Below are 26,533 nucleotides of genomic sequence, written 5' to 3' on the forward strand. Positions count from 1 at the left end.
CATCCCTGAGCGTGTGCCATTCACTCTCTTCTCTCCCTTTGGAAAAGACCTTCATATTCTCCTATGGCCAGCCTTGTGATACTGCAAGCTAGCAGCATATCCAACACTCTCCCTTTGGTATATTACCTTTCCCTAAAATGAAATTGGACAGCTAATACAAAATCTTATCAAAATATCTCGTCCTTTAAGAGCCAAGTCTAATTTGTGCTGAATCATGACAAGAGAGAAAAAGATCATTGTGGGTCCCCCTAAAGCATGAAAGTCGGTGGTTTCTGGCTCTGCTCCATTTTCTCACTTTTGTTTCTTTTAAGCAACTTGGCTTATTATCTCGCCCTAATTATTTAGTGCCTGTGACAGACTGACAGTCCAGTACTTAGGCACTCAAAGTTACGTGTGAAATGTGGATAGGTGATCCGGGTTCGTGGATACTGGATAGCCCACCCCCACCAAATGTTCACCCCCATAGTTTAAGCACAAGCAGCAGCGCTCAGTTGACCAATTATAACGTCAAGGAGTCTGCTCAGATGTTCTCTAATCAAAAGCTTTGATGCATGAATATTGAATACAACCCTTATGCCGATTCACTGCCCAGACGCTTAGCATGAACTGAGAGCATCAGAACGGCACCTCGGAGCAGTATCAAACATACAAGCTACAAGTCTACAACATAAGCTGCATAGTTTGGTAATGTTTGTTACTGGATACTCTTCCTACAAGCAATGGACAATCTTCATTCAAAGAAACGAAGGCACTAGGTGTTAGCAAAAGAGGCTGAAGTTGTCTATGAACGAGGGAACTTCGGTTAGCAGTTAGCACATTTTAATCCAAAAAGAAAATCTGGACTAGCACAGAACACCAACTCCCGAGCTATTACACATTCACCTGAAATGGGATGAATGATTGTGCAGTAGGACAATACTCTTTATTACCAATATGCAAATATGAGATTGATATACCTGAGGCAGACCCTGTACATCAATGACTTCCTTTTTCTTTTTTTTGTTGGGGGAGGGGGGGGGGGGGCTTTGGTTCAAAAGAGGAGAGTTGATAACAGGGGATTCCACAATGCTGAACCATCAAAAGAAACAAAAGCATAATATCAACATTAATGGGAATGGTGACCCCGATTCCGATCCAATTTCTGAAACCATGCTTTTATCAAGGCATGCAGATGTTGAAGGCTAACTACTCTCCGTTACGCCTTTACCTGCATGATCTGATCTGGGAAGCAGATGGAATACATTGCCAAAGATCGATGTACAAGAATAACCCTCAGTATCAAGATATATTCAACAATCAATATTATTTTATCAAAGGTAAAAGACTATACATCAAGCAACAAATTGCCTTTACCCAAAAAAAAAAGCAACAAATTGCCAATATATATTCTGAAGGAAGGCAAAGATTAAGGAATATACAAAAAGTTGCATAAATACAGAATCGTCGCCATTACCCATTCAATGAGCCAAACAATTGGAAGATAAATGCATATTCCAGACCAAAGGACACAATGGAAAACGCATTCTGCCAGACAAGTGAAATACCAGCCAACTGTCTTGAAACCCTTGCAGGACTCTCCTTCGACCACAGAAAACCACCGCATCAGATTTCACCTCCGTGTCATCGGGTGGGGAGACTTTTTAACTTCCTGAATTCACGATACATGGTAACCCAAGTCCGGTTAAAAGGCTCACCTGGCAAAGAGAGAATTACTGAAGGGTCATTCTGGATAAGCCCCCAAATGCAGAGTTCAAGCCCAAAACCATAAGGCAGCACTCCACCAGTTGAACCGCACCAGAGCACTTGATATAGGAACAGATGTCTGAGCTGGTGCCAATGGACCAAGGCCAGGAAATCAAAGATCTGGAGGCTTAAGCAAGTGAAAGCTAAGACAAGGCCATTCAGGAAGCTCTTGATTAATGGAAATGGAATTGAAATTATCCATTCCATTGTGCAACTGGCATCCAACTATTCAGCTTTGTATTCTTGATAGGCCAGGGCACCCAACTGATTCTGACTTGTTGAGGCAATACATCAACATATATGTTCCCGAGACAGTTGAAAGGAGCGACACCCCTTCTGCTCTAGGCGTTCATTTGAGACCCATGACATGCTCTTGCCAACCTCGAAAGAAAAGGCAGAGGTATCCTCTCCCCCAATGTAAGGTACTGATTTACTTCCCAGATCTCATAGAATGCACAAGCTTCAAATGAATGTTCAAATCCATGGTGTCCAACCTTCATACATGTTACACAGGTTATCTATACTGGTAGCTTGCTTAAGAAGATAATCCACTTGCTCCGCAATATCCAATTCCCTGCAAAAGTACCAGAGAATTTCACCGTCAGAAAATCAAAACCATCCGAAACAGGAGAACACCCTGAAGGAATCATAGTTACCTGCTGTCCTCAATATCTCGTCCATCTAGTTTCATCTCAACACGTCTTAGCACTGACATAGCATAAGGGTTCTTACCTATCAATAGGAAAGAGTAACAGACACAGGGTTGAGTAAATAAAATATATTCTATAGTTTTGCAAATTGGTTCGGATACAGAGCTTAGGATTATCTTGCACACCAGTTCTGCGCAAAAAACATGAGCTTTTTATCTTTGCATTGGTTAATGTACTTGTCTCTGATTACTCAATAGATGAGTAATATTATTTCCACACCATGGTAATTACTGTAAGTAATTCTATGCCATCTTTATCATTCAGGAAAATAATACATCACTTCTCAGTGTTTAACATTTTTTCCATATTTTACGAAAAGCAAAATTGGTAATATATAATCATCAGCTTGTCAAGTTGGTAATACCTGTTGAAATTCATAAGAGGGGATCTTGTTAAAAGCCCATGTTAACCAACAGCCTAACACTGTCCCAGTTGACTCTCTCTCCATAACATTTTTCTTTTCTTTTCTTTTCTTTTCTTTTTTTAACCTTTTTTTAACCTTTTTTTTCCCGGGGGGACTGGGAATGAAACATGTGTCTCGTACCCCTGCTTTTCTGACTACCACAATTTGTATGGGGAAGCCTGTGTTGAATTTTCATCATATGAGACACATAAAATATGTTCATCAATTCTCAACACACAAGGAGATTTTCAGAAACTACTAAGTCAACCCATCCTCTTCCACTCCAGTAGACCATTGAATTCATCAATTATTCCTCCAAATTATGCCAGCAATCTAGCAGTAACGGGGGCGGGGGGGGGGGGGCTAAAGCTAAAAAAACCATTTTTTGTGTTTCAAAGTTACTAGTATCAACAAGGTCTCAAATTCCTCCATATGATAAATGTGATTGTTTAGTTATCACTTCTCGAAATAATCACATTTAATTGAGTAACCAGCTTGTTTAGTCGGTAAACACCTGCGGCAACTCATACTAGAGGCATGTTTCAAAACCTGTGTTAACTACAACTTAAGATTAGCCTTCTTTGGGGGTGAGGGGTAGGAATGAAATTTGGGAGACTCTTACCCCTGTTAATCCGGCTTTGACCATCTATACCGGGTAGAGAAGCTTCATGGTTTGCAGAATGCTTCTTAACTTGGTTTGGTGTGGATGCATCATCTTTTACCCCATAAATCACATCCTCCAATTTTTCCTTCTCCAATGGACCCAAAGGATCAATTTGTCCAATTGTAGCTTCACAAGATAATGCCAAGGCTTGCAAATGTTCAATTGGCTCATCAAGAGCTGAAGAAGAAGAATTAGCACCAACATTCCTAACCTCCACTACTTGAGATTCTGACTGCCCATGTGCTAATCCCTCTTGGATATCGGTGCCAGTGGACAGAATGGAGTTTAGATATTCTGCATGTTCTCCTCCATCAAATCCACATGAAAACAGTTCCATCCGATTTTCTTGACCACTGAAACTATCAGGGATACTTGAATCAGGCGATGCAATGCTGGAGACGGAGCTACTACTGTAGATGCTGTTGGGAGGAGAGATCCATCCTTCATCTTGCAAAGATAACCCAGCAGCATCCAGAAAATCTGAGTTGCTACCTCCATCAGTTCTGGAGAAGAGATCCTTCTCTTTGTCATCAAATGCAGCTGCATCACCTGCAAGGTCAGACCTTGATAAATTCATTTCTTGCGACCTCGCCGCCTGGCTCTCTCCCAGTCCTTCCAGTGCCTGTAAAGAAAGATACTATTTACTTAACCTTGAATTCTCAGTACCTAGAGAAAGGATGAAATCATATGATAAAATTAAATCTTATTTATGAGAATACTAGTACTACGAACCAAACCCTTATACAAAACTTACGAACCATCACAACCACTACACATGGATTTATAATTTTTTATTTTCACATTTTCCAAAGCCTAAGAAGTATGGTGGTTTGTAAAAATCATAAAGCCTTTCGTTCGTAGTACCAGCATTTCTCCTTATCCAGACACCTTATGTATGCCACAACTAATGGTGAGGCATCTAGGACAGCCAAAGTCAAACCAACTCTCCTTTTTTACTTTTTGGGGTGGGAAGAATATAGGACCATAACCTTCCAATCCACAGCTAAAAACATATCTATAACTTCAGAAGATAGGGTTTAAAACCCATAAGAAATTAAAAAAAAAATAAAAATCCGTAAGGTTAAGGACAATAAGAAGGCTGAGAGTTATTAGTATCACAATTTTGAAGGGCTGGTTTTGGGGTCAATTCACCATTTTGGGTGGCAGAGTGCAAACTAAGATGGATCACATACCTTAGGTTGGGCACAGATTTCAATTCCAAAATTGTACAAATAAGTCATTTCCAACAAAAAATTGAAGCAGCACAGAAATACAAACTGGAAAAGTTCTGCATTCAAGGAGAACATAAAGGTTGAGCAGAAGAAAAAGGATGAACTTACTTTATGGAGATTCCCAGCATGGAGACTTGCAGTCCGTGCAAGCCTGGTTAACATAGAATGGAGTTCCTCCACAGAGAGAGTGAGTGATGGCACCAAGGGTTTCAAAGACTGGTGAGCCTCTCTAATCCTCGAGTAGTAGGATTGATATATTGCTTGTCCATGAATAGGAGAGATCTCCATCTGGCTCTCTCTTTCCTTTGAAATAGCATCAGCCATGGCAGCTACATCCTTGCATAACACTGATTCAAGTGGGAGAAGTATAGTGTTTGCCTGTCCAAAGACAAATACAATTCAGCATATTTGTGACTCCAGAAGAACAAAAAGCTCATGAATACCCTAGAAAATGTGAAACTGCAGGTGTTGAAATCAGTATCAAAGGTATAGAAAACCCTCCGTTATGGTGAAAGATATGCAACCAAATAAACAAGAAGCATTTGGCTAGGAAGATGAGGGAAAACCTTTGAAAGATCTGACAAAAGAACTTTGTGCAAGTCAGCAGCCTCCTTTCCCAAGCTGTGAACATCATGTAGACCCTCGGTTATAGCCAAAACCTACAAATAGAAATATAAAGATATCAGAGAAGAACACCCAGGGGGGTTAATGTTACCTTCATCATGACAACCATGGTTTCAGGACCAATCCCACCCTGGACTGGGATTAATCCCATCCAAACCAGCCATGAAGTAGTTTTCTAACAGGGTCAGGATTGGATCAGATCAGCTCAATGGATCAAGCAAATAAGCAATCGACATGATCTTGATCAGGCTCAGCCTGACTGATCCAACTCCTGATTGTGTCCTATCAAATACAACAAGAGTAACAGGCATAATACGTAGTATATGTATCTTCTAGAATGGAGAAAGTAAGTATGGTCAATTCATCCACCGCAACTCCGCAAGTGCTGATAGCCCAGAGGCTTTGTGAATGAGCAATGAAGCTACAGACCTACAGAAACCAAGGGAGGCATCATTTTCCCCCTCCCTCTGATCAGAAAAAACAGAACTTTATTTCATTTCAAAGGTTTGCATATTAAGTAGTACATCTAGGTAATGTATCCTTTACATCATTTTTATTTTCTTCCTAAACTGTGTGGCCAAAGGTTTTGAAGGCTGACCTCCAACCAGATGTACCCAAAACCCCCTCTTTATCCAGGGCTTGAACTGGAAGTATTTGGTATAAGGCTTAATAGAGTTGAGTTGTGTGGATGGTAATTTTAACAACGCATTCAATTTATAAAGAATACCTCAGACAACCAAAAGGACCATTTAACAGGCGTTTGTGGTTCGTTAGAAGTGTTGTGGCAGTATTAGAGTTGGTGATGTGCTCAATTACGTTCAGGAGTCTTTATTATACCTGACCACTGATCTTTCGGGAGCATAAAAATTATTCGCCATTTACACATCCACAATCATGATACACCAATTCCCATTTAAGGAGCATGGAGATCCGAGGAAATACTCTAAATCCCAGTTAGAACGATGGTGATATATATAAAACAGTTAGTATATCAACACTGGAAAGTACATAAAATATTTTTCAAAGAAAAAATAAGTTATGTGATATAGATTATGCTTTTATACCTCTTCAAGCATTGAACCACATTCAGAAGTCAAAGCAGTGTGGCCCCTGGAAACGTGAGCAAAAGAAGATAGTGCAATGCTGGTTTCATGGGCACAATCTCGCATCTCTGAAAGTATGCCCTGTAGATCACCTGCAAAGGGAAAAAGGCGGCAGATGCATAAATCTATAGTAATGTATACATGCATCTTTTCGTGCTCTGTCCAATATAAACTAGACAATATCCAACCTGAGGCTGACTTTGCCTTGACTGAAGCAATACAGAGTTCATTCGTTGCAGAAAACAAGCCACTGGCAGCAGCTTCCATGCTGCTTTTTGCCAATTTCCATTCTTGTTCAGCACCTGACATTAGGAAAACAACCAAAAAAGAGGGGGAGTAAAGTATAATCACCAGTATTAAGAAAGCACACTTTAAATTTTGAGAATAAATAGATCACACACAGAAAATTAGGTTCACTTGGAAAGCTTTGAAACTTACGATTAAAAGATTGATAAGCAACATCCAACCTCGTTAGAGCATTCAAGTAAGCTTGCTGCCACATCCTGCCATCACCCACAGTCCTACCACCAGAAATATCCGCTGGCATCTGGAAAATCCCATCTCTAGATGCTTCAAACTCCACTATAGATGAGCAAATTTTGATAATATCTGATGCTTGCTCTTGAGCAGCCCAAAGCAACTGGCGCCGTCTCATCAAATGATCATGAAATTCCGGAGGAATTCCTGAGCTCTTGGCCATTGTAGTCCCAGCCCCAATGGGACTAGGGCCAGCACATGCCCACCCCATTGCCCTTTCAAGTTGTCCTTCAGCTGACACAGAAGTCCTCTCACAAGCTTGCAGCGACTCCATAGATCTAGCTATTGATGACACCGTTGATTGCAAATTATCTAACAATTTAGGTCTACTGAGGTTAAGAATTATGGGGTATAACTGCTCATCACCTATAAGGAATTTCTGAGATATTATCCTGTTCGTATTTAGGTATGGCAACAAAGAATCACACAGCCATTCCAACTGAACAATCTCTAGGCTTGTCTTGCGAATAGCCTCTTTGAGCTCACTTACTTGCCTTTTCATAAGGGAAACAGCTGATCTTGCAGCTCTAGCAGTCTCATGTGCATTACAGTATTCCTCAAGCATGAGCTGCACCCTTTTGACAGCACCACCATCTCTTTTTACTTGATCAACACTCGGTTCCTTCGTTGCCTGGGTAAGTTGCCTCAAATGGTCGTTTTCTTTCTCTAGTCTAGCCAAGAGAGTAGGAGCAACTCGTTCTCTCAAATATTGACCTATATGCCCTTGAAGCTGGATCTCAAGTTTCTTCTTCAAAACATTGTAGAGCTGATCAAATCCTAAATTGTGATCCACGGCCGAAGATATGTCATGTATGCACGAATCAAGAAATGAATCCATGATTCCAACTTTCCAGATAAAGAAGGAATGATTTTTCAATAAACTGGCAAACTTCCAGACATATTCTGATATTGAGTATCCAGAATTCATCAGATTTACCAGATTAGAAGATCCGTTTGAATAGGAAGAAGCATAGCTACCAAATTTGGACATCATTTGATCAATAGGTTCCAACTCAGAAAAGGGTTTTACTAATGTAGCCAAAAGGGCTTTGCTTCTCAAGAGATGAGGATCCCTTCCTTGGTCAGCACTGATCAGAGATAAAAAATGGCGTTCAGAAGAAAGCAATGCATTTCTAATAGCAGCTTCCCTCTTTATCAGAGAAGAAATTCGCATGTCCTTTTGGTTCCATGTCTGATGGAGTTGGTCCAATTGAGCCCTACATGCTTCTTCTTGAGACGCAAGCTCTTCTGCTTCTTCCCATGAAAGATGATCTCTACCCTTCATGGCAGCTTCTTCAAGAGCCAACTGCTGCTCTGTGATGAGGCCAACCTTCACAAAGTAGTTCTGTTCAAGATCTACTAAGGAAGCTCTCTCGATTTCAACCTCAACAAGCTGTTCCAGTGCTGTATCAATGGATCCCCGGATTTGTGAAAGGGATCCAAAAGCATCCATAACTTCTGAATTATGTGAAACAATTGACCGCATTATCTCTGGGAGAACAACTTCAGTCATTTGCCCAACTAAAATTCTACATGAAAGTACACTGTACTGAAAAATAGAAGCCCAGTTCCCTTCAGAAGAGAATTTAGGATTGTCCATATCTAAACAAATGTTAGGTACATCCACACCAATAAACCGCTGAAGTTCATTAGCAAACCCTGCGACAAGCATGCACTTCTCTACTTGTTCTTCTAACTCTGAGAAGATAGTTCCTGAATCAGAATGTAAACTATCTTCTGCAAGTCTCCATCCAACTCTTTCAATGGAGTGACCTAATATGTGAAGAATCTTACCATTAACCTCATTATAAAGAGCACTTGCTGCTGCGTGTAAAACAGATAGTACCTTTTCCTTCTTCTCTTCAATCTCTCCCAGATATCCAATGTCCTTGGTCCCATCATGTTTAAATTGACTCCTTTGAATAAAGGACACATCATCTTCTTTCCTTGGAAAACCAGCAGACTGCATGTACTTTGTGAAGGCAGTTATGAGACGATCCTTAGCTTTTGCTTCTGTATCTGAGCCAATAGAGTTCACCAGTTCGGAACACTCTTCTTCAACTTTCTCTATCTCCATTGCATATTTCTCCACCTTATGACAAAAATCTTCATGCCTCTGCTGAATAGAATCAATACCCTCCCCTTGAGTCTTGGAAATAAGGTCTGCAGCTTGTCTTCTGGCAAGAGAGAGAACATCAGAAGATATGGTATTCACTGACAATTGCAAAATTTGTGCCCAACCATGAAGTGGACTTGTAGTTATGTAATTCAGGGGTAGGATTCTTTGCAATGCTAAGGCATATGCTTGAAGTGCTTGAACTGCAGAAGCTTGTCCATCATCCAATTCAGCAATGAGCTGGGAAACCTCCCTATCTAAATCATGACACTGTGCCTGTGTAGGCTCAGGGACAATAGTCAATGGTACACCAGCCACTAGGACGGCAGATGTGAGAGATAAGGCATCTTCCATGCTACTCAGCTTTATGCAAGCTTGAACTTCTGGAATGGAACCACTTCGCAAAGCATCGAGGACTCTCCCGTGTTGTTCTATCCACATCATTGCCTCTTGGGCTTTCTCAGCTGCCAGAGCTCTTGCTTGAGCGAACTCATGAGTCTGTTTTTCAAACAAGGCATGGGTTTTCTCTGAATTACAAGTTACTTCAGAAACAATTGACTTTGCGGATGTTTCATGCAGAGTAAGGGTTGACCTCTCTTGGTCAGCATGGTAGAAGAGAGCAGAAACAACTTCATATTTGCTTAGGACTTCCAAGAACCTCTGGTAAATATATGTTCTTACAGTTAGACAAATTTAACTGAACACACTGAAAACCAACAAACTTAACAAACAAAACCAGATCAGCAGGTCTTCGACATACCTCAACTGCTGATTCAGCAGCTGGTAATGTAGCAAGTAAGAGGTCATGATGTTCCTGGTTCACACACAAGACCAATCAAGCAACAATCGAATCTCCAAATAATTCTGACTTAAGAACCACAAATTGATGGAGGTGCAAATGACAGAACAGGTAGGTCATTCACGTATTACTAAAACGTGTAGTAAGTTAATATTAGGAGTTTAACTCAAAGAAATTTCTAGCATAGAAGGCTATTCACTGAAAATACATTTCCCCATGCAGAAATGCAAAGAGACAATAACCAATGAAGCTCCTGAAGCCAAGATGCATAGCAGGTGCACTGAAAGCAGATGCAGTAAATTCAAAGTTACTTTTAACATCTAAGAATTCTAAATGCCAACTTTGGAGTCTGGTCAGTTGCAGTAAATAGTCTACGCACAACAGAGGTGTAGCATCTTCTCAAAAAGAAAATCCTTGACATGTACTAAAGTCTCAAGCGAATGAGTACCTGTAAAGGAACACGAATTTCTTGCACTCGAGATGCAAACAAACTCAAGCTTACAGCCAATTCCATGCCTTTTCTTTCTTCACCACCAATTGCTGCTTCATCATGGCCATCTCCACGTGTCCACTCTACCAAAGGATCCCAAACAAATACCTCTAGTAACATCAATAGTATGTCTTTATTCTTCCTCAGAACGCCAATAACAGCTTCACAATTAGCTCTGAAGGTACCTTCAATACCTGTCAACCCTAAAGCTGCTTCAATTGTATGGGTTAGGCGGAAAGGGACAATCTCTGGAATCTTTAGTCTATGTCCTTTATCAAAACACACATTGTAATCTATGTGTACAACATCCCCACTAGAGAAGTCCATGAGAATATTATCCAAATGTCTATCTCCTAGGCCCAGTATGTGTCCCACCATGCTCATCGCTGCCACGCTACCAGAATACCTACAAGTGAAGAAAGCATATAAAATTTTAAAATATTTCAAGGTTAACTAAAAAAAACATATAAATGCTACTTAATTCTTTGGCTCATAGAATTTAGACAGATCAGTTCAAAGGTCAAGAATCAAGCAAATGACATGCACTTGAAGATACTAGTCAAAGCATTTGTAAGTACACTAATTCATTCAAATGGATAATATGGAATACTTTGGTTCTGAACTCTAGAGGGTAACTGCTTAGACACAATCGGAAGTCATTTGGTTATCCGTCAAATAAAAAAGTAGGGTCATGCTGGTGGAAGCACATGCAGCAAAAAAAGAGGTACGGTCCAATAACTGGTAAAAACACATAAAACTCTAAGTGAGTTCTCAACAAAACAAAAAAGGAAATCCAATAACAGTAACTTTTCTATATATCATATATAAAATGGTTATCAGATCTAGAAGTGGAACTGGTTTTTTTTTCCGTTGGATGAATTTTGATATATAGGGCACTCCAATCCCTTTGTTAGATTTAGGAAACAAGAGGCTGTGATCATGGCTAAATCATAATTTTTCATTATCCTCTCTTCTTCTTGCTTCTTGCTAATTTCATCGCAAATCCTCATCAAACTGACCATGATTTAATTGTTCCCTACTAATTCACCCATATAGAACTTGAACAGCTTCGTTCCATTTTTGTTAGAAAAAAAAATATATGGTTAAGATACAAGGATATATTAACAATCATACATCATACCATAAAAACTATAAACCCTGGCTACCAAGTCGACAGAGAAGTTTTAATGCAAGACTAGGTTGCTAGTCCCAAAAACCCATAAAAATTCAAAATTAGAACAAACTCAGAATTAGAAAGTTAGGGATTCAAAGTTTTCAAACCAAACCAGACAAGTGATGGTCACCAAACTTGGATCGAGTGTAGTGATAGGTAAGGGGAATCTTTGCCCCAAATTTCATCCAATTGTGATGGTTGGATCTTGAGGTATGAGGGAAACACCAAAATAGAAGGTTATGGAAAAACCTCCAAACTGTGCTGGACTTGAGCTCCAGTGAAGATCGAGTGAAGTAGGAGTAGAGAAGAACATCTGCTGAAAGTCTCAGGCAATTGTAATGGCTAAATTGTGAGTTGTGGGTGAGTTCCCAATTTAGAAGGTTAAGGCCTACAGGCCAAACCAGCCGGCAGAATCCTTTAAAACTGGGATCGAGTGGTGAAGGTGGGGAGGAGGTTGTGTGCTCCAAAAATCAGCCAAGTCTGATGGGCATTTGCTGAATTATGATCTCCACAAGTCACAGCATCAAATCTGGGAATTGCAGGGGCAGCAGCAAGTCTCAATCGATGGCAGCAACAATAGGGGAACAGCAGTAAGCTTTGATTGACCTTCTAAAGAGTGGAAGCAGTCTCAACAGCACAGAAGTACACTGGGATTGATGAGAATGAAGAGAAGATGGAGAGGACAGAAAATATAAGGTTGGGAATAGGTAGATTAGGCTCTCACAGCCAGGCTCCTTCAGCCCTTCTAGTCGCAAACAAAACTTGAGAAAGGAACCATAATTTGTAGCAAAGCAATTTCATTCAACTGTAAAATCGTGGGGAGCTTCTAAGGGCTGTTAATATAAATAAAAAGACATAACTTGCCTCTCAAGCTTTAACAAAGAAACTATTTGAAAATAGAAACTAACAAAATTTAGTAACTAGGAATGACATGAAATAGAAACTAATATTTAGAAACAAGAAAAAATAAACTAAACATAATATTTTCAAGTGCAGCCGATCCTTTCCTTCTTGTCAAAACCGGAGTCTCAGGTGGTCCCCACATAGATACTATCGGCCAGCAGCTGTGTTGAAGAAAGACAAAGTGATATTGACTAAAATACCCCCATGATTCTCCGAAGAACATTCTCACCAAACAAAAAAAAGGGGCTGTGACACTGTTCACATGGACAATGTTTTGGTCTCTTTTTCTTTATGTTTTGTCTTACATCAAGTTTCCTTTAGATAGTTCTCATACTGCCATGTCCTGATTAGTAGTATCTAACAACAACAGAAAGCATTAAACCATAGGAACATATAAACACACAGAGGGAGACGAAGGAATAATAAACTCTTTACCAACTGGATAATATAAAACATAAGAGAAAAGAAAAGCAAAATTGAGAAGGATAAAAGGACACCTCTTCAATTTCATGCTGAAGGCTTTGAATCCTTCACTAGCACACCAAATTTCTTGATGGAGAAGTTGTCTAGGAGTCTCCTTCATAAGATCCAGAAGAACTTTCCGCTTGACTTCATGGGGCCAGTCTCTTCGTGAGATTACTCTTCGTATGCCTTTCTCTTTGAGTGCTGGTATAATTTTACCATAGAACATATCACTTGGCCGGGGAACAGGTGGAGGAGCTGCATTGTTCATATTGCCAGCACCCATTGCTGAGAGCTGTGCTAGCTGCATACGGTACTGCCAAGACTTGAATACACTATATATGCTTATTACATTGTCTACCCACTGGATAAGACCAGCCTGACCACTGATTGGTGTCACAGAATAATAACGAATAGCAAGCGAACAACTACGCGTATCAGGAGATGAATGCAAAAAACCATTGATGGCTTGCAACAGCTGCATAATTCTAGCATCAAGACGCAAATCTTCACGCCCTTTCAAGAGATATGTATACTTTTCACCATCAGAACCCAGTATAACAAGTTTCTTAGGTTTAGTCTTGGTTGATAAGATAGTCACTTGTTCAGAGAAAGAAGCAACAGTGACAATGGTCTGGAGATCAGTGGTAGGACCAGCACAGGACTCAGATATTGTGGTTTGCTTCACAAGACCAGGCATTGGAACCTCAGATGATGATAACAATGCCAGCCTTGGGGCAACATCCCCCAAAGAAATTGATGACTTCCTCTGATATGCAGCTAAAGATGCTGCAATAGCATCAAATGGTCGCCAGACATCCCCAAGTGCCGCCATAGATAATGGAGGAGTCTTAAAGGCCAAGATGGCAGATTTCAGTTGTTCTCTGTATTCCTTATGGAACCAAATCTCGTGAGGAGTTTCAGGTTTTCGAGAAGTTGAAGCCAGACGACGCTCCAAGGCAACAACAATAGGAGCCATCATAGCTGAGTATTTTGCAGCATTTATCTTATTCTTCTCACTATGACTAAGAGTGACATTCTCTGAAATCCGTGAAGCTTCCTCTTTAAGCATATTTATTCGCCTTATCACATCTGAGTCCATTAAAAAAAATCGATTTCAATATTTTATGTGAAACATATGTTTATAAGTTAACATAGAGCAAAAGACAAAATTAGCCATTGCCACTAATGCTTTTAAACTTTGAGAGAATATCATCTTCGAAATGGTAAATAAAATAACATATAGGGCTCTGTTTGGTAACATTTCCATGGAAATTTTCTTGTGTTTTTCTGTTCCACAGGAACCAAAAAAAAAACCTAAAACTGTTTGGCAGACTGGTTTTTTTTTTTTTCCTTTGGGAATGAACAGCCTCTCCCCAACCCCCATCTCGCCCTCTACAACTCCCCCCACCGCCCCCACCATTGCCCCCTTGTTCAAAGGCCAAACAGGATAATCTTAGAGTCAAACAAGTCACAAGACTTCGGTAGCTGGTATGTTGACTGTTGTATTTTATACATTTGAAGTTTCAAAATACCTCATACCTATTTAAAAGTGTTTAGGTTGTGTCTCCCACAAGGTTTGAACCTAAGACCCATTGTTAGTTGCTTTTTAGCAAAGCACTTTAGTGTTACAACTTTAGTCCCATATTGGAAGTGGAAGGGAGCTTAATATATGGAAATGGAAACTACAAGGGTAGGGTTCCTTGAAGAGAAGGCTCTCTCTCCTCTCTTGTCTCTAGGGGGTCTGGGGTTTGTTTTCACAGACATGCGAGCCGAGCCGGGCCGGGACATGGCGTGGCAAGGCAAGACCTTGATCTGGTTTTTCTTTTTGGCCGGCACCAGATTGGGCTTATCCGGCACCGGATTCGATTCTGTCGGCGTCAAGTGTTACCTGTTGTGTGCCAGTCAAAGTGTACAGGGTGTTGAGATCTGTCAAGACCCCTTCCGACACTTCTAGGCTCTGTCCGATGTTGATCGATTTTTACCGGAGTCGGTGGTTGGCTGGTTGGTGTGTTGCCGGTGCCAGAGACCTCTCTTTTCGTGCTGTCCAGAGCACTTTCGGTACCGGCAACGGCCACTTTCTTTGTTTCACTTGGAGATACGCATCCCTTTGGGAAGGGTGTTTCCAAGGGGTCTTTCTCCTATATATATAGAGGATGTCTTTGGACACTTGTTAAGTGATTTACAAGTGTAAAAACTCTCTCTCTCTCTCTCTCTCTCTCTCTCTCTCTCTCTCTCTCTCTCTCTCTCGTCCTTCCCTCCATTTTTCACAGTTTTGAGAGGTCCTCTTACTCCATTCCTAATATTGACTGAGCACAATCCAAACGTGTCCGATGTGGCCAAGTAAGCAAGTGCAATGACTATTGGAGTGCTTGCAGGGATGTTTTACTTGGAGGCTAATTCGCAAGAATCTGTTCAGCACCATAGGAAGCATCTACAGTCTTAAGGAAAGTGACCAGTGGCATGACTCTAACCCACCGATTCCTTAAGATTCTTCATGTATCTGCAGGTTTGTGATGCACTGTAAGTGTTTGAGTTCGCCGTCTTCAACTGTGGTTCGTCTACAAATCAGATAAATAATCTACATCCCTTTCTATATGTGGTGTTATATATGCTTTAGATGATATATTTTGAATATCGAGTCTACTCACCAATCCATAAATATATTAAGAGAAAGATCGATGCCTCCATTGCTTTATATGAGTTGTGGATACGGAAGGAGCTGATGCTCTAAACTATCAAGAGTAGAGAGGAGTGGACAATAAATCAACAATGGAGAACAGGCTCCCTCTGATTTTCTATCCCCAGATTCCAATTATCATCACAGTCTCTCTGATTTTGACAGCCATTTCAATTGCGTCAACAGCCTTATCTCCTCCCAATCGCCAGATCATAAGCTAATGTAGTCCTAGATAGGATTAACTCCCACTAGAAACCAATGAATCAGGATCTGTAACAGTGCTGGCCGATTGGAGTAGGATTGGGTAATTTAGGGCAAAACTAGGGTTAGGGTTAGATTTTGGTGGTAAGGTTTATATGGCTTTAATAGGCAGGTCTAGAAGGTTATTATGGTATAAGAATATTAGGGTTTGGATGAGTTTGAAAATTCTGCAAAATTAGGACAGAATTGCTCTATCGATCTCTGGGTTTTGGGTTTTAATGGTGTGTGGTGATGAGGGGGTTAGAGAAGGAATGAAAGGCTGAAACTTGGATCGAGTGTAGAGGGGGATGGTTAAGGAGTTCGATGGAAGTTTGGAGGGGATCACGTGGCTGGAACTTGGTTGCTTGAAAACCAAGCTATGGTTTTAATGGAAAAATTGCAGGTTTAATGGAAGTTAGGGTTTAGTGGATGGATGGGGTTATAGATTAGGTCAAGTGAGGGGAAGGCTGGACAGATTAAGGAGGTTTGGGTTGGAGGATGAGAGGAAGAAGGTGTATGCAGAAATTAAACATCAAACTTACTGGTTTGAAGGATCCAAAGGCAGCAGCTTGAGTAATTAAGAGAAACCTCCTGATCTTCACGATGCAAGGAGTCGCAGGAGTCCACCCACCCTATCCACCTTGAGATCCACAAGGATGCAAGCTCTCAAAGAGCAATCAGAGGCAAAGCAGCAAAGCTAGAAGCAGAATTTTTGAATAATGAACTGTGGGGGAGCCTCCCACGATAATGGTATTTATTAATCAAAGCTAATGCCAAAATCCTACTCAGATTAGGATTCAAATCAAATCCCAAGTCTGAATCTAATTACAAAACAACTCAGCCCTCCTATTAGAAATCATGGAGGGGTGGGGACTTAAAGAACAACTTAAACAATTAAGGGGACTTCAAGAGCAACTAAACAATTAAAAGGGTAAAAGACTAATTTGCCCCTAGACAATTAAACACTTGAAATAAAACTAAGTATGGGAAAAAGGCTGCAACGAAAAAACAAAACAGCAGCCAAATTCAAGGCTTCTTCTTCCTCCTACTGCTTGGACCTGCATCATAAGCCCTAACCAATCCTATAAGAAGAAATCCATCAACAACAATAACAACAGGAGCAAAACTGATACTCTGCTTCACTTCAACTTTGTTGTCCACAAAGACCAATCTCACATCTTCTTCCGTTCCCCTCCAAGAACTATAGCCTGCGTCTCAGAAATGACCACAATCCAAGTGCTGCAATTTGGCCATTAATTGACATTCCAACGAAGGATGTTGTCAGATTAAATTCATCAGGTTGGACAATTCTTTGAAATGTGGGACAAATTGTTGGAATTCAATGGTCAGGGCGAAACAGGGTTCCTTTAGTAACCATATCCTCAGCCAACTTCACCTGAATTGGAGTTTGCGGAAGAAGAGAAGGCGGATGCTATCTCTGTAGTGATTGACCGACGGGATGTTCCTAACCGAGATATTCCTCTCCACCTGCTCCTGGGAAAAAGGGGACTCAGTAGAACCCTCAGTAGTAGTCTCTGTATGATGTGCAATGGGTGGATTACTACCAGGACCACGGCCACAACCACCAGTAGTACCACCACGACCACGGCCACAACCACCAATAGTACCACCACGACCACAGCCATGTCCACCACTCTCGGGACGCCCATGAAGCTTCCTACAATAATCATTGGTATGACGTTCCTTACCATAATATTCGCATTTTAAATGCTCCTTCACAGGTTAGGTGTGATCTCCGTAACGATTAGAAGAACCCCCACCACGGAATTTAGAACCAGAATATAAAACAGACCTCTCTTGAGTAGGCGGCAGTAACATGGCAGCACGGAGGCTCTCTTCAGACTGAACCAGAGAATACGTTTGAGCTAGAGTAGGAAAGGGATCACAACTTAGGATATGGGCCAAATCTGATCAAACTCAATGTTCAGGCCAGCAAGAATTTCAAATACACGGAGCTTGTCTTCCCGTTTCTGAAAGGCAAAGACATCCCCAGAACAAAGAGGGTGATAATCTTCATAAAAATTGAGTTCCTGCCACATACCTTGTAATTCCGAATAATATTGGGAGAGTGGCATCTCCCGCTGCTTGGTGTTGCTGATTTTCTGTCGCAGTACATACACCTGGGCGCATTCCCCACCTGAGAATAGGTTTCTTTGGCAGCCTTCCAGATCTGGGCAGCAGTATCAAGCAAAAGATACCCCTTAGCAATATTTGGGTGCATGTAGTTGAGCAAAAAAGCCATCACAAGGGAGTTGTTAGAACTCCATTTCCATTGAGACGCATCAGCAGTCGTAGGCTTCACCAACTCACTCATGAGATATTTGGAAAAGCCACGGGAGTCGATTGAAAGAAAGCAAGACTTCGACCACATCAAATAGTTATTCCCATCAAGTTTAACGGAGCAAGCAGGAATCATAAGGAAATCATTACGATTGTTTCCCCCATCCGAAGTAGTTGATATAGTCGAACCGTTTGACAGAGCTGCTGATCTCAACACACAAACAATGCCGGAAAATATCATTGAAGCATGCTACAATAGAAAGTGGAGCAAGAACCACCAAAAAAAAAAAAAAAGATCTGGAATGAGAACATCAAATCGATTTACATCATAGGGAAAAACAAGAAAGGGACCCTTGGTGGGAACAAAGAAATCACCACCAAGGGTGAAACAAACTCACGGTTCCAATGGCTGAACCACAAGAGAGAGAGAAGGCGGTGCTAGGTAGCGGCGGGAGGTGGTGGCGACTCGTGGTGAAGGTAAGAGGTGGTGGTGGTGGCTGCTGGCGGCATTGGATGGAGAAGAGAAAGAGAAAGAGAGATGAAGGCAGCGGCACAAGGTATGGCGAAGAGAGAGAGGACTAGGTCTTGGGGGGATCCCAAGATGGATCCCAGCTTTGATACCATGTAGGGATTTGGGAAATTATGACTTGTGTCGAGACTGACACTAGCCCCTTCATTTATAATAGAATGCAGAGAAAGTAGGGCTACATTAGAGTTACAATATAATGACCATAATGACTAAACTACCCATGCACCCTATTTTACAATAAAATCCATATTAGTGGATGTGGTCGAACGAGCAAGACAAGTGACGACAATGGCCTACAAAAATGGATATGCTTTACAGCTACTAAGGGAGAAGTGCGGTCGAGATTTGGTGAGGTCTGGCATTACTTGATTTGCCACCAACTATATTGCATTGAAGAACTTTTGAGGTGAAGATGGTTGGTCTAAGATCCATGTTTGCTTCAGAGGATTGGTTTAGTTGGAGGGAGTCAGGTTCACCACAGGGTAGGGCAGCACAAGTAACCATCTCTAGTGACTAGTTCTGGCAGGACCTGAAGAAGGTCGTTCTTATACTTGAGCCAATGGTAAAGGTATTGAGGATAATTGACTCTAAGAAGAAGCGTACCTTGCCACACCAGTATGCAGCCATATAGATGATGAAGGAACACGTGAGAGCAATGCTACCACATGGTGGGAGGGCATACTTGAAGATTGTTGAGGATAGTTGGGAGAAGCACTTGATGCATCCACTGCATAGGGCTGGTGAGTTTATATTTTTATTTTAAGGTACTTAAGTCAATTTACATTCCATTCACATCTTCACAAGCATTGACAAGTTCTTTATATCATTCCCAACATATTATCTCAATCCCAAGTACCAATACAAGTGTCGACTTGGGATGGATCAATCACTGATAGATGCAGTGGAAGATGTGGTGCCAAAGTTGGAGCCAAATCCAACTGTACAGTCGAGGAGCAATAATGAAGTGAGACTTGGTAGTTTGTTAAGTATTTATAAAGAATGTAATTACTCGATTTTTTTTGTATTAATGCAAACATTGCCAAGGAGTATAGATAAAGACCTTTAGGGATGCTCTTGGGGCATTCAATCATGCAGCCACAAAGTCTAGTTGAAAAACCGCAGATTCTGGTAGGCCCACTGCATTATTTGTTATTTTGTCTCCATTCAATTCATATACATATGTACCAAGTACAATCACTTAACATGAATAACCTTAATACTCTAATGCAGGTGAATAGTGGGCGCTCTATGGGAGTGATGCACCTAACTTGAGAAAGATCCAATCGAGCTTGCCAACATTTTCCAGGTGGAGTCACATGTTAAGGAGGATCCCCAATACGAGTGGGTGAGAAATCAAGGAGACCTTGTCATGGATTGACCTGGGGGTAAGCCCGACCCCGAGATAGCTAGTTAGATGGGTACTAATGTCAACGAGTTTATGGCGTCTCGAGAGTCGAGAGGGGCATGTTCACTCACAAACAACCAGACCTTTTGAGTCTTAGGCTTTACAGGGATGATGATTGAGGACGTTGACTGGTTGCATTTGATGCAGCGAGAAATTTGCTCACAAGGTTATTTTCCAGAACCTGGGCCAAATGCTGGTCCAAAGGCCAGCACCACCAGCCTAAGCTGCAGGCAGGTCCTTGGTGTCCCAACCAGGCCCTGCTGAGTTTATTTTATATTAGTTCTTTTTTGGTCCACTTGGGTCCATTATTTTGGAACAGCTGCTTGAGAAGACTTTGTGTATTCTTAGTTTGTCTTTTCATGTTCCTAGGTTGGTTAATGTAGTGAGTTTTACTTTCCTAGGTAGTACTAATTAGTCTTTTTAGTTTTCCTAGCTTAGTAGTTATTATATCTTGTTTGTAGTTCCTATGTCTTGGGAAAAACTTTCTAGGTCTTGGGGATAGTTTCAATGTCTAGGAATTGTTATCTATGTATGGGCAATTCCAAAGGGATTTTGGAATTCTAAGAGTCCCTTAATGTTATTGTGATGTACTCAAGATTTCTATACAATGCAAGACCTGGCTGCTCTCAAAGGCAATCCAGAATTTTGAAAACAAAATCCTCTTTGAGAACTTTTGCTTGTGAGACTCCAGTGAGATCAAGGTGGGACTCCTTCGATCGTGACCTCAATGAGAGTGTGGGACTCTGACGGTTGGGCAACTAGTCGGACTTTAGACTGCCACCTATATGCCTTCATCTTCAACTATCATCATCCTCATCATCTCCATCACCCATTCCTTGCAGCCACCCTCCATCAACCTCCATCAACCCATAACCCACTCAAACTAGATTCAGATCAAAATTCTCTTCTAGATTCGATCTTGGCTTGCTTACTCTCTCGGGTTTGCATCAGCATTATAGTGGCCACAATCGCACATTGTCCCCATCTGATGGCGGTGATGATAATGATGATGGTGATGATGGTGGTGGTGATGGGGGTGATAGATTTGAAGGGATGTGGGAGGGGTACCACTAGCCGGAGCCGAAGCCGATCTGCTTCACAGGCGAGAGTTAGTTCGATCATGCCACACAGGATGCTGACCATAGTGCACGTGCCCCCCACACATTCAAGCTACTCGAGAAGCCTGGATCGCTGATTCATACCACCACCTAAGGAGGATGATAGCATGGAGTCCATGGACATTGATACTACGAGCTTGACTGACACTCTTGGAGGCCTAAGTCTGGAGAAGAGTAGTATGCATGGGGGGCAGTGGCATGTACCATCATATTACACAGGGAGCACTGGTTTTGACTATGTTGGGTATGATGGCTATAGGCAGTTTAGCTTTTTCATTGTCATTATCCTCTGAGTATGAGGGTCAATCACACACTGGGTCATCATTTGTGGACAACATCTTCTCGTTCCCGGGCCCCCAACCATACATGACGGTGCCAGTTCCAAAAGCTCCATCTAGTAGCAGTGGCTCTCGATTGATTTCCTCGTGGTTCCGAGATCTATACCCCAGGTTAAGGTACCTCCAGTATGATGGCGATTCCATTTATAGGGCTGTTGTGGAGGACTTCGAGCATGTCTTATGCCATATTATGACATTGCCAACTTCTGTGATACATTCAGAGGATAACTTGATTCAGCAGCAGCAACAATATTCTAGTGGTTTTGATACTGCCCGAAGCTTGATGTGGTACCAGGCATAGTTGTCACGACGTCTAGGCGACCCAAGGCGCTGGAGAGGGTAAAAAATCAAGGCGACACCAACAAGACGCCCGCCTAGGAGACCAAGGCGCCTGGACGCCTTGACAACTATGGTACCAGGACTCTAGGATGGGCATAGGGGTGAGTTGCTTGTATTGTTGACTCCGATATATTTGACTCTTTGTAATGAACCATGTATGATGTATGATTTATGAAATGATTTATTTCTTTATGTCTATTCATTCCTCATGCATATGTAAGTTGTTTTACTTGAGTTACATGTGTTTTAGTACTAAATATTGTGTGGAATAGGCCATATTAGAGAGAATGCATACAGCAGGAGCGTACACTAACTCTAGGGTCCGAAGTCAAACTACCATTTTGGATATGATTTTTTAAAATCTAAGGGTTCCACTATGTTTAGAGGGCCTAAAATAGGGCTTTCTAGAAGTTTCGGGGCATAAAACCTTGATTGTTAGAATTATACTCTTTTTCTGGGGTTAAGAGGGTTTACAAAGAAAACCAATTAGACTTACAATTTCAATTGCCTCCTTTTGCATGTTGATTTCTTCAATAAATTTTTCCCTTAGTTAAGTTTAATTTAAAAGGCAAAGTAATTCTTTTGTAAGCATTTTCAGTTAACAATTTATGTAACCACTCTCTTTTGACAATAAAGGAATAAAGAAGAATTTCAACTACTCCCTATTGATCAAGATCTGAGACCCTTTCTAAAGTTTTTTTTACCTTTTCTTCTCTCAAACATCTGTCCAACATGCTTCAGCGAAAAAATTGAAGACAACATATATGTGGTTTGGACATCACATAGAATATATGCTTTACTTGTGTTACTAATCAACAATAACAGTAACAACAATGGAAATGATACTCACCCATGGTTTTCTACCATGTGGAGGATGTTCTAACTATTGGATATATAGGTTGCTCCTTAGACTGCCCATGTGTCAACTGTCAAGTTTCATGGCCCATCTGGCCCATCTCAACTATATAGCCCACCATGTATAGATAATTCCCCTAGTGATGTACATTTTCTTTTCAAAAAAAAAAAATCTCAACCAATTTTTTAGACTTTCTATTCTACGTGAGGATAAGTTCGATGAGGCTGAAACTTGACATATAAGTAGAAGGTGAGGTGGACAACCTGCCCCTGTGGTTTAAGCACCAAGCTGCCACATGGCATAGAACCAACGCCTATGGCAGAACACACAGAACCATGAAATAGTAGCTTAAAAAACCTCGTAAGGAGGCTACCTGTGTGAAGATCTTGAAGTGTGCTGAGCCATAGCTCCTCCCAGAGAACAGTTACATTCCCTAGCTCATTTATCACAAGTTGAATGTCTTGACTTAATTTGGGGTAGAGCTTACTCTGCACAACAACATACACTTTAGAATACTTGCATGTGCCCATAAGCAGGACTCTAATTGAGAAGGTACATCATTTTAATACCATCAAGCATCATAATTCAAAACTAATAGGATCCCACAAGGCATGCAAGATAAAATTAGGAAAGAAGGTTGCTAATTCATGTGATCTGCAGACATATAAAGAGGTGGACTTAAGAGTAATAAGCAAGACCATTTTTTAATTCAAGTTCCCCAATTACTTTCATTTGCCCTGAAAAGGAACACCATTCACTATGGAGAGGTTCAATTAGTCCAAGAGTATTCTGTATCTGTTCCCAAAACAGCAACTCCCCAAATATCAACGTTCTGGTTGTTCCCTAATATTAGCCTGTGCAATAGACAGATAAGAACTAAACCTCCCCACAATAGGTCGAGGGAATTCAGGTATGTACCAGCATATCACAATCAATTAAAAATCCTTAAATTTTTTAAATCAAGAAAACACAATGAGTGATAGCAAAAGATTTAAGCATAGTGTAAAATGTCACCAAAGTAGCACTGACTTTTCAATTGACTCAATTAGCCCATACAATGTCAATGGCATGATATAAGACCAATGATTTTGCTGTTGCCACTTGGGATTAGATCGGGTTGACTCTTGACCTATGCCAATGGAAGATCAACAGGGATTGGACCAGAGCCAGGCTGATATGATTCAGCCAATCTAACCAATTTGACACTGATTCTTGAAACCTTGTATAGAAAAGTTTATCAGATTTCTATGGTATTAAAAGGTGATTGAGCAGGGAGAGATCTATGGAATGGAAACAGATAAAAAGAGAGTAAAAGGAATATAGCAGGGAGAGATATATGATATGGAAACATATAAAGAGAGATTAAGGCTAAAATATAGCTTAAGGAATCAGCAAAGAAGGAAGATTAGTAACATAAACGATTAGATGGTTATTTAGGGAGAATGAAGTTATTTAAGAAATTTATCCCAATAAAAAAAGGTAGGGTTCAAGACATAAGAGGAAAATATACAAGAAGAAGAATAAACTACGCCCAAGAACAGTAACTTTTGTCGGAAAAAGAAAAAGAGAGAGAGGAGGGCGAGGATGAGGAAAACCCACCTAAGGTTTCATAATTAAAGCTCCAAGCTTCCGAAGAACTACTCAACTTTTGTTCCATATTCTAAAAGAATATGAAGTATATCATAAAACCATACCTGTGAAAAGTGACTGAAGACCCAAGTTAAACCCTAGTTTGACTTAAGACCCCCAACAAGATCCCAAAGGAGGTGGGAAGGTAGCCTCCATAGCTAGAACATCCCTAGCCATTAGATGGAAGACAAGTATAAGCATCTTAGTGATCCTTTGTAGAGATGGGTGCCCATACATAGGAGTTGCCTCATTTGGCAAAGCCATCCACCAAGTTACCAAGAAAGCAAATCTTGTAAGTTAAGCTCACTTGGTGCAATACACTTCCATTCTCTCAAACTCTCTGTTGTGTTCTCTAAGTTCTCTTTCTAAATCCCTTGCTAGTGGTGAAAGGTTGGCTTGTGCTAGTGTGAGTGCTAAGTGATGTAGATTCAAGCCTCCTCGAGTTGAAGAAGCCACCCTAAGCATAGGGTCATAGTAGGAGTTGTAGTATAGTCTTATACTTAGTTTATTTCAGTTCTATACTTAGTTTTATTTTTAAGTTATTAATTGAACCGGTTTAAATTGGTTGCATCCAATTGGTTTAATTTAAGTTAGTCTAATTTAAGTGAAGTGCTCCTATTGGCTATTACGATCTTATATCCTATTGGTTGATGAGGAATCTTCTTAGTTTAAGAGTTTTAAGTGTTTTAAGTTAATAGGGGTAGTTAGGACTTTTAACTTTGAGTTATTTCATTAAGTCACACTCCTTCCACGATTTTGGAAGAGAGAGGATTTTAAATTGTATTAGGATTTTGGCCCTTAGGCCCTTATTAATAAAAATCGTGGGAGAGGCTCCCGCACTAATTAAAGTTTTAAAAAAATCATCTCCTTGCTGCTAGCTACTGTTGCTACTGCTGCTGTTTCTCTCTTCTGAAATATCTTGTGAGTCATATCAAGACCCCCCTTGTGAGTTATATCAAGGTTGAAGGACTGGTGGACCTCCAGTGACTCCTTGCATCTTGTAGATCTGGAGGTTCTTCTTCAAAGTTGTCTTCAAGGTTGCTGCCATTGAAGATCTCCTTAAACCAGTAAGTTATTTACTGTTTCAGCATTCCCCTCTTCTTCTAAATTTTCCAACCCAAGCCCCACCTGCCCTAATCGATCCACATTGTCTCCTCCATTAAAAACTCATTGATACCCAAAAACCCTAATTGTTCTAAATTCTGTCCATCCTTGTTCCTCCATCCAATCTCAACCAAATTTCAACTACAGCCCCCTCTCGTCTCCTCCTCCACTCAACCTAACTTGCAACCCCACCCAACCACTCAAACCCTAATTTACCTAGTCTCTGTAAAACCCTAAATTCTGTATAGCCCAATTCAGCCATCAGAATTACACCATATTACAGCCGAGCACCCTTCCCATTGCCCCTAGCACTCGACCTTAGCCCCTTGCCCTAATTCCAAGTTTAAACCCTAGTTTTAACCTAAATTCTAAAACCCGAAACCCTAACCCTAATTTCTGAAATTTTAAATTTTGTATAAACCTTATTCAAACCTACCCTATTAGCTTCTCCTAGACCTGCTCATTAAAAACATATAAGATTTAACCCTATTCACATAAACCTAACCCTAGATTTGACCTAAAATACCCCAATCTGTCCCAATCAGCCAGCACCTTTGTGAGGGTTTGATTTACCTGGCTCCTAGTGGGTCTTCTACCTATCTAGGACTACATTACTAAGTGCCGGCGCAGTTGCTTAGAAAGGTCAAAGGCTGTAACAGTTGTGGTATCAGAGTTTCGGTTGCGAGGGAGCCAAGCTTGTGGGAAAGGACATCATGTCTAACACTTCGGATGTGCATGACATGATGGGGAGCGAGTAGAACCGTGGAAGGAATGCCAATCACAACAAGGAGAAGCGTAGGGACAAAGACCAGTCCGTTGACATTGAGGCTGCTATGGAGCCACATGTAGCCCAATTGGAGTTAGCAATGTCCGAGGTCAACGAGAGACTCGATGTTGCAAAGCAAATGGGGAGCTCAAGGAGTCCCTACTAGATGCTCTCAACACCATAGTACATGCCCAAAAGGAGGAGTTTGCCACCTTCAAGGCTCAAGCATGGGAAGCATTGGCAAAAATGGAGGCTCGCATCAAGGAAG

The 26,533-nt window shown here is 41.0% G+C and overlaps 1 protein-coding gene across 2 annotated transcripts in view; it reads right to left on the bottom strand.

The window, feature by feature from the left end:
* Positions 1-1,258: 1,258 nt before the first annotated feature.
* The window catches only part of LOC122657486, a 31,696-nt gene continuing 6,421 nt past the window's right edge, over positions 1,259-26,533 (bottom strand). The window contains exons 4-15 of one of the 2 annotated variants that reach the window (XM_043852200.1): positions 23,140-23,254; positions 12,996-14,052; positions 10,380-10,827; positions 9,893-9,946; positions 6,918-9,792; positions 6,668-6,781; positions 6,441-6,571; positions 5,319-5,411; positions 4,861-5,130; positions 3,479-4,142; positions 2,400-2,475; positions 1,259-2,317 (exon numbers count right to left, since the gene is read on the bottom strand). In XM_043852200.1, the coding sequence (XP_043708135.1) occupies positions 2,218-2,317; positions 2,400-2,475; positions 3,479-4,142; positions 4,861-5,130; positions 5,319-5,411; positions 6,441-6,571; positions 6,668-6,781; positions 6,918-9,792; positions 9,893-9,946; positions 10,380-10,827; positions 12,996-14,052; positions 23,140-23,254 (5,997 nt within the window). In that variant the 3' untranslated portion in view covers positions 1,259-2,217. Of the gene's footprint in view, positions 2,318-2,399; positions 2,477-3,478; positions 4,143-4,860; positions 5,131-5,318; positions 5,412-6,440; positions 6,572-6,667; positions 6,782-6,917; positions 9,793-9,892; positions 9,947-10,379; positions 10,828-12,995; positions 14,053-23,139; positions 23,255-26,533 lie in introns of those variants that run through there. The other variant, XM_043852201.1, reaches the window with a different exon arrangement.

The sequence above is a fragment of the Telopea speciosissima genome, chromosome 4 (genome assembly GCF_018873765.1).
Source record: "Telopea speciosissima isolate NSW1024214 ecotype Mountain lineage chromosome 4, Tspe_v1, whole genome shotgun sequence".
Lineage (NCBI taxonomy): Eukaryota > Viridiplantae > Streptophyta > Magnoliopsida > Proteales > Proteaceae > Telopea > Telopea speciosissima.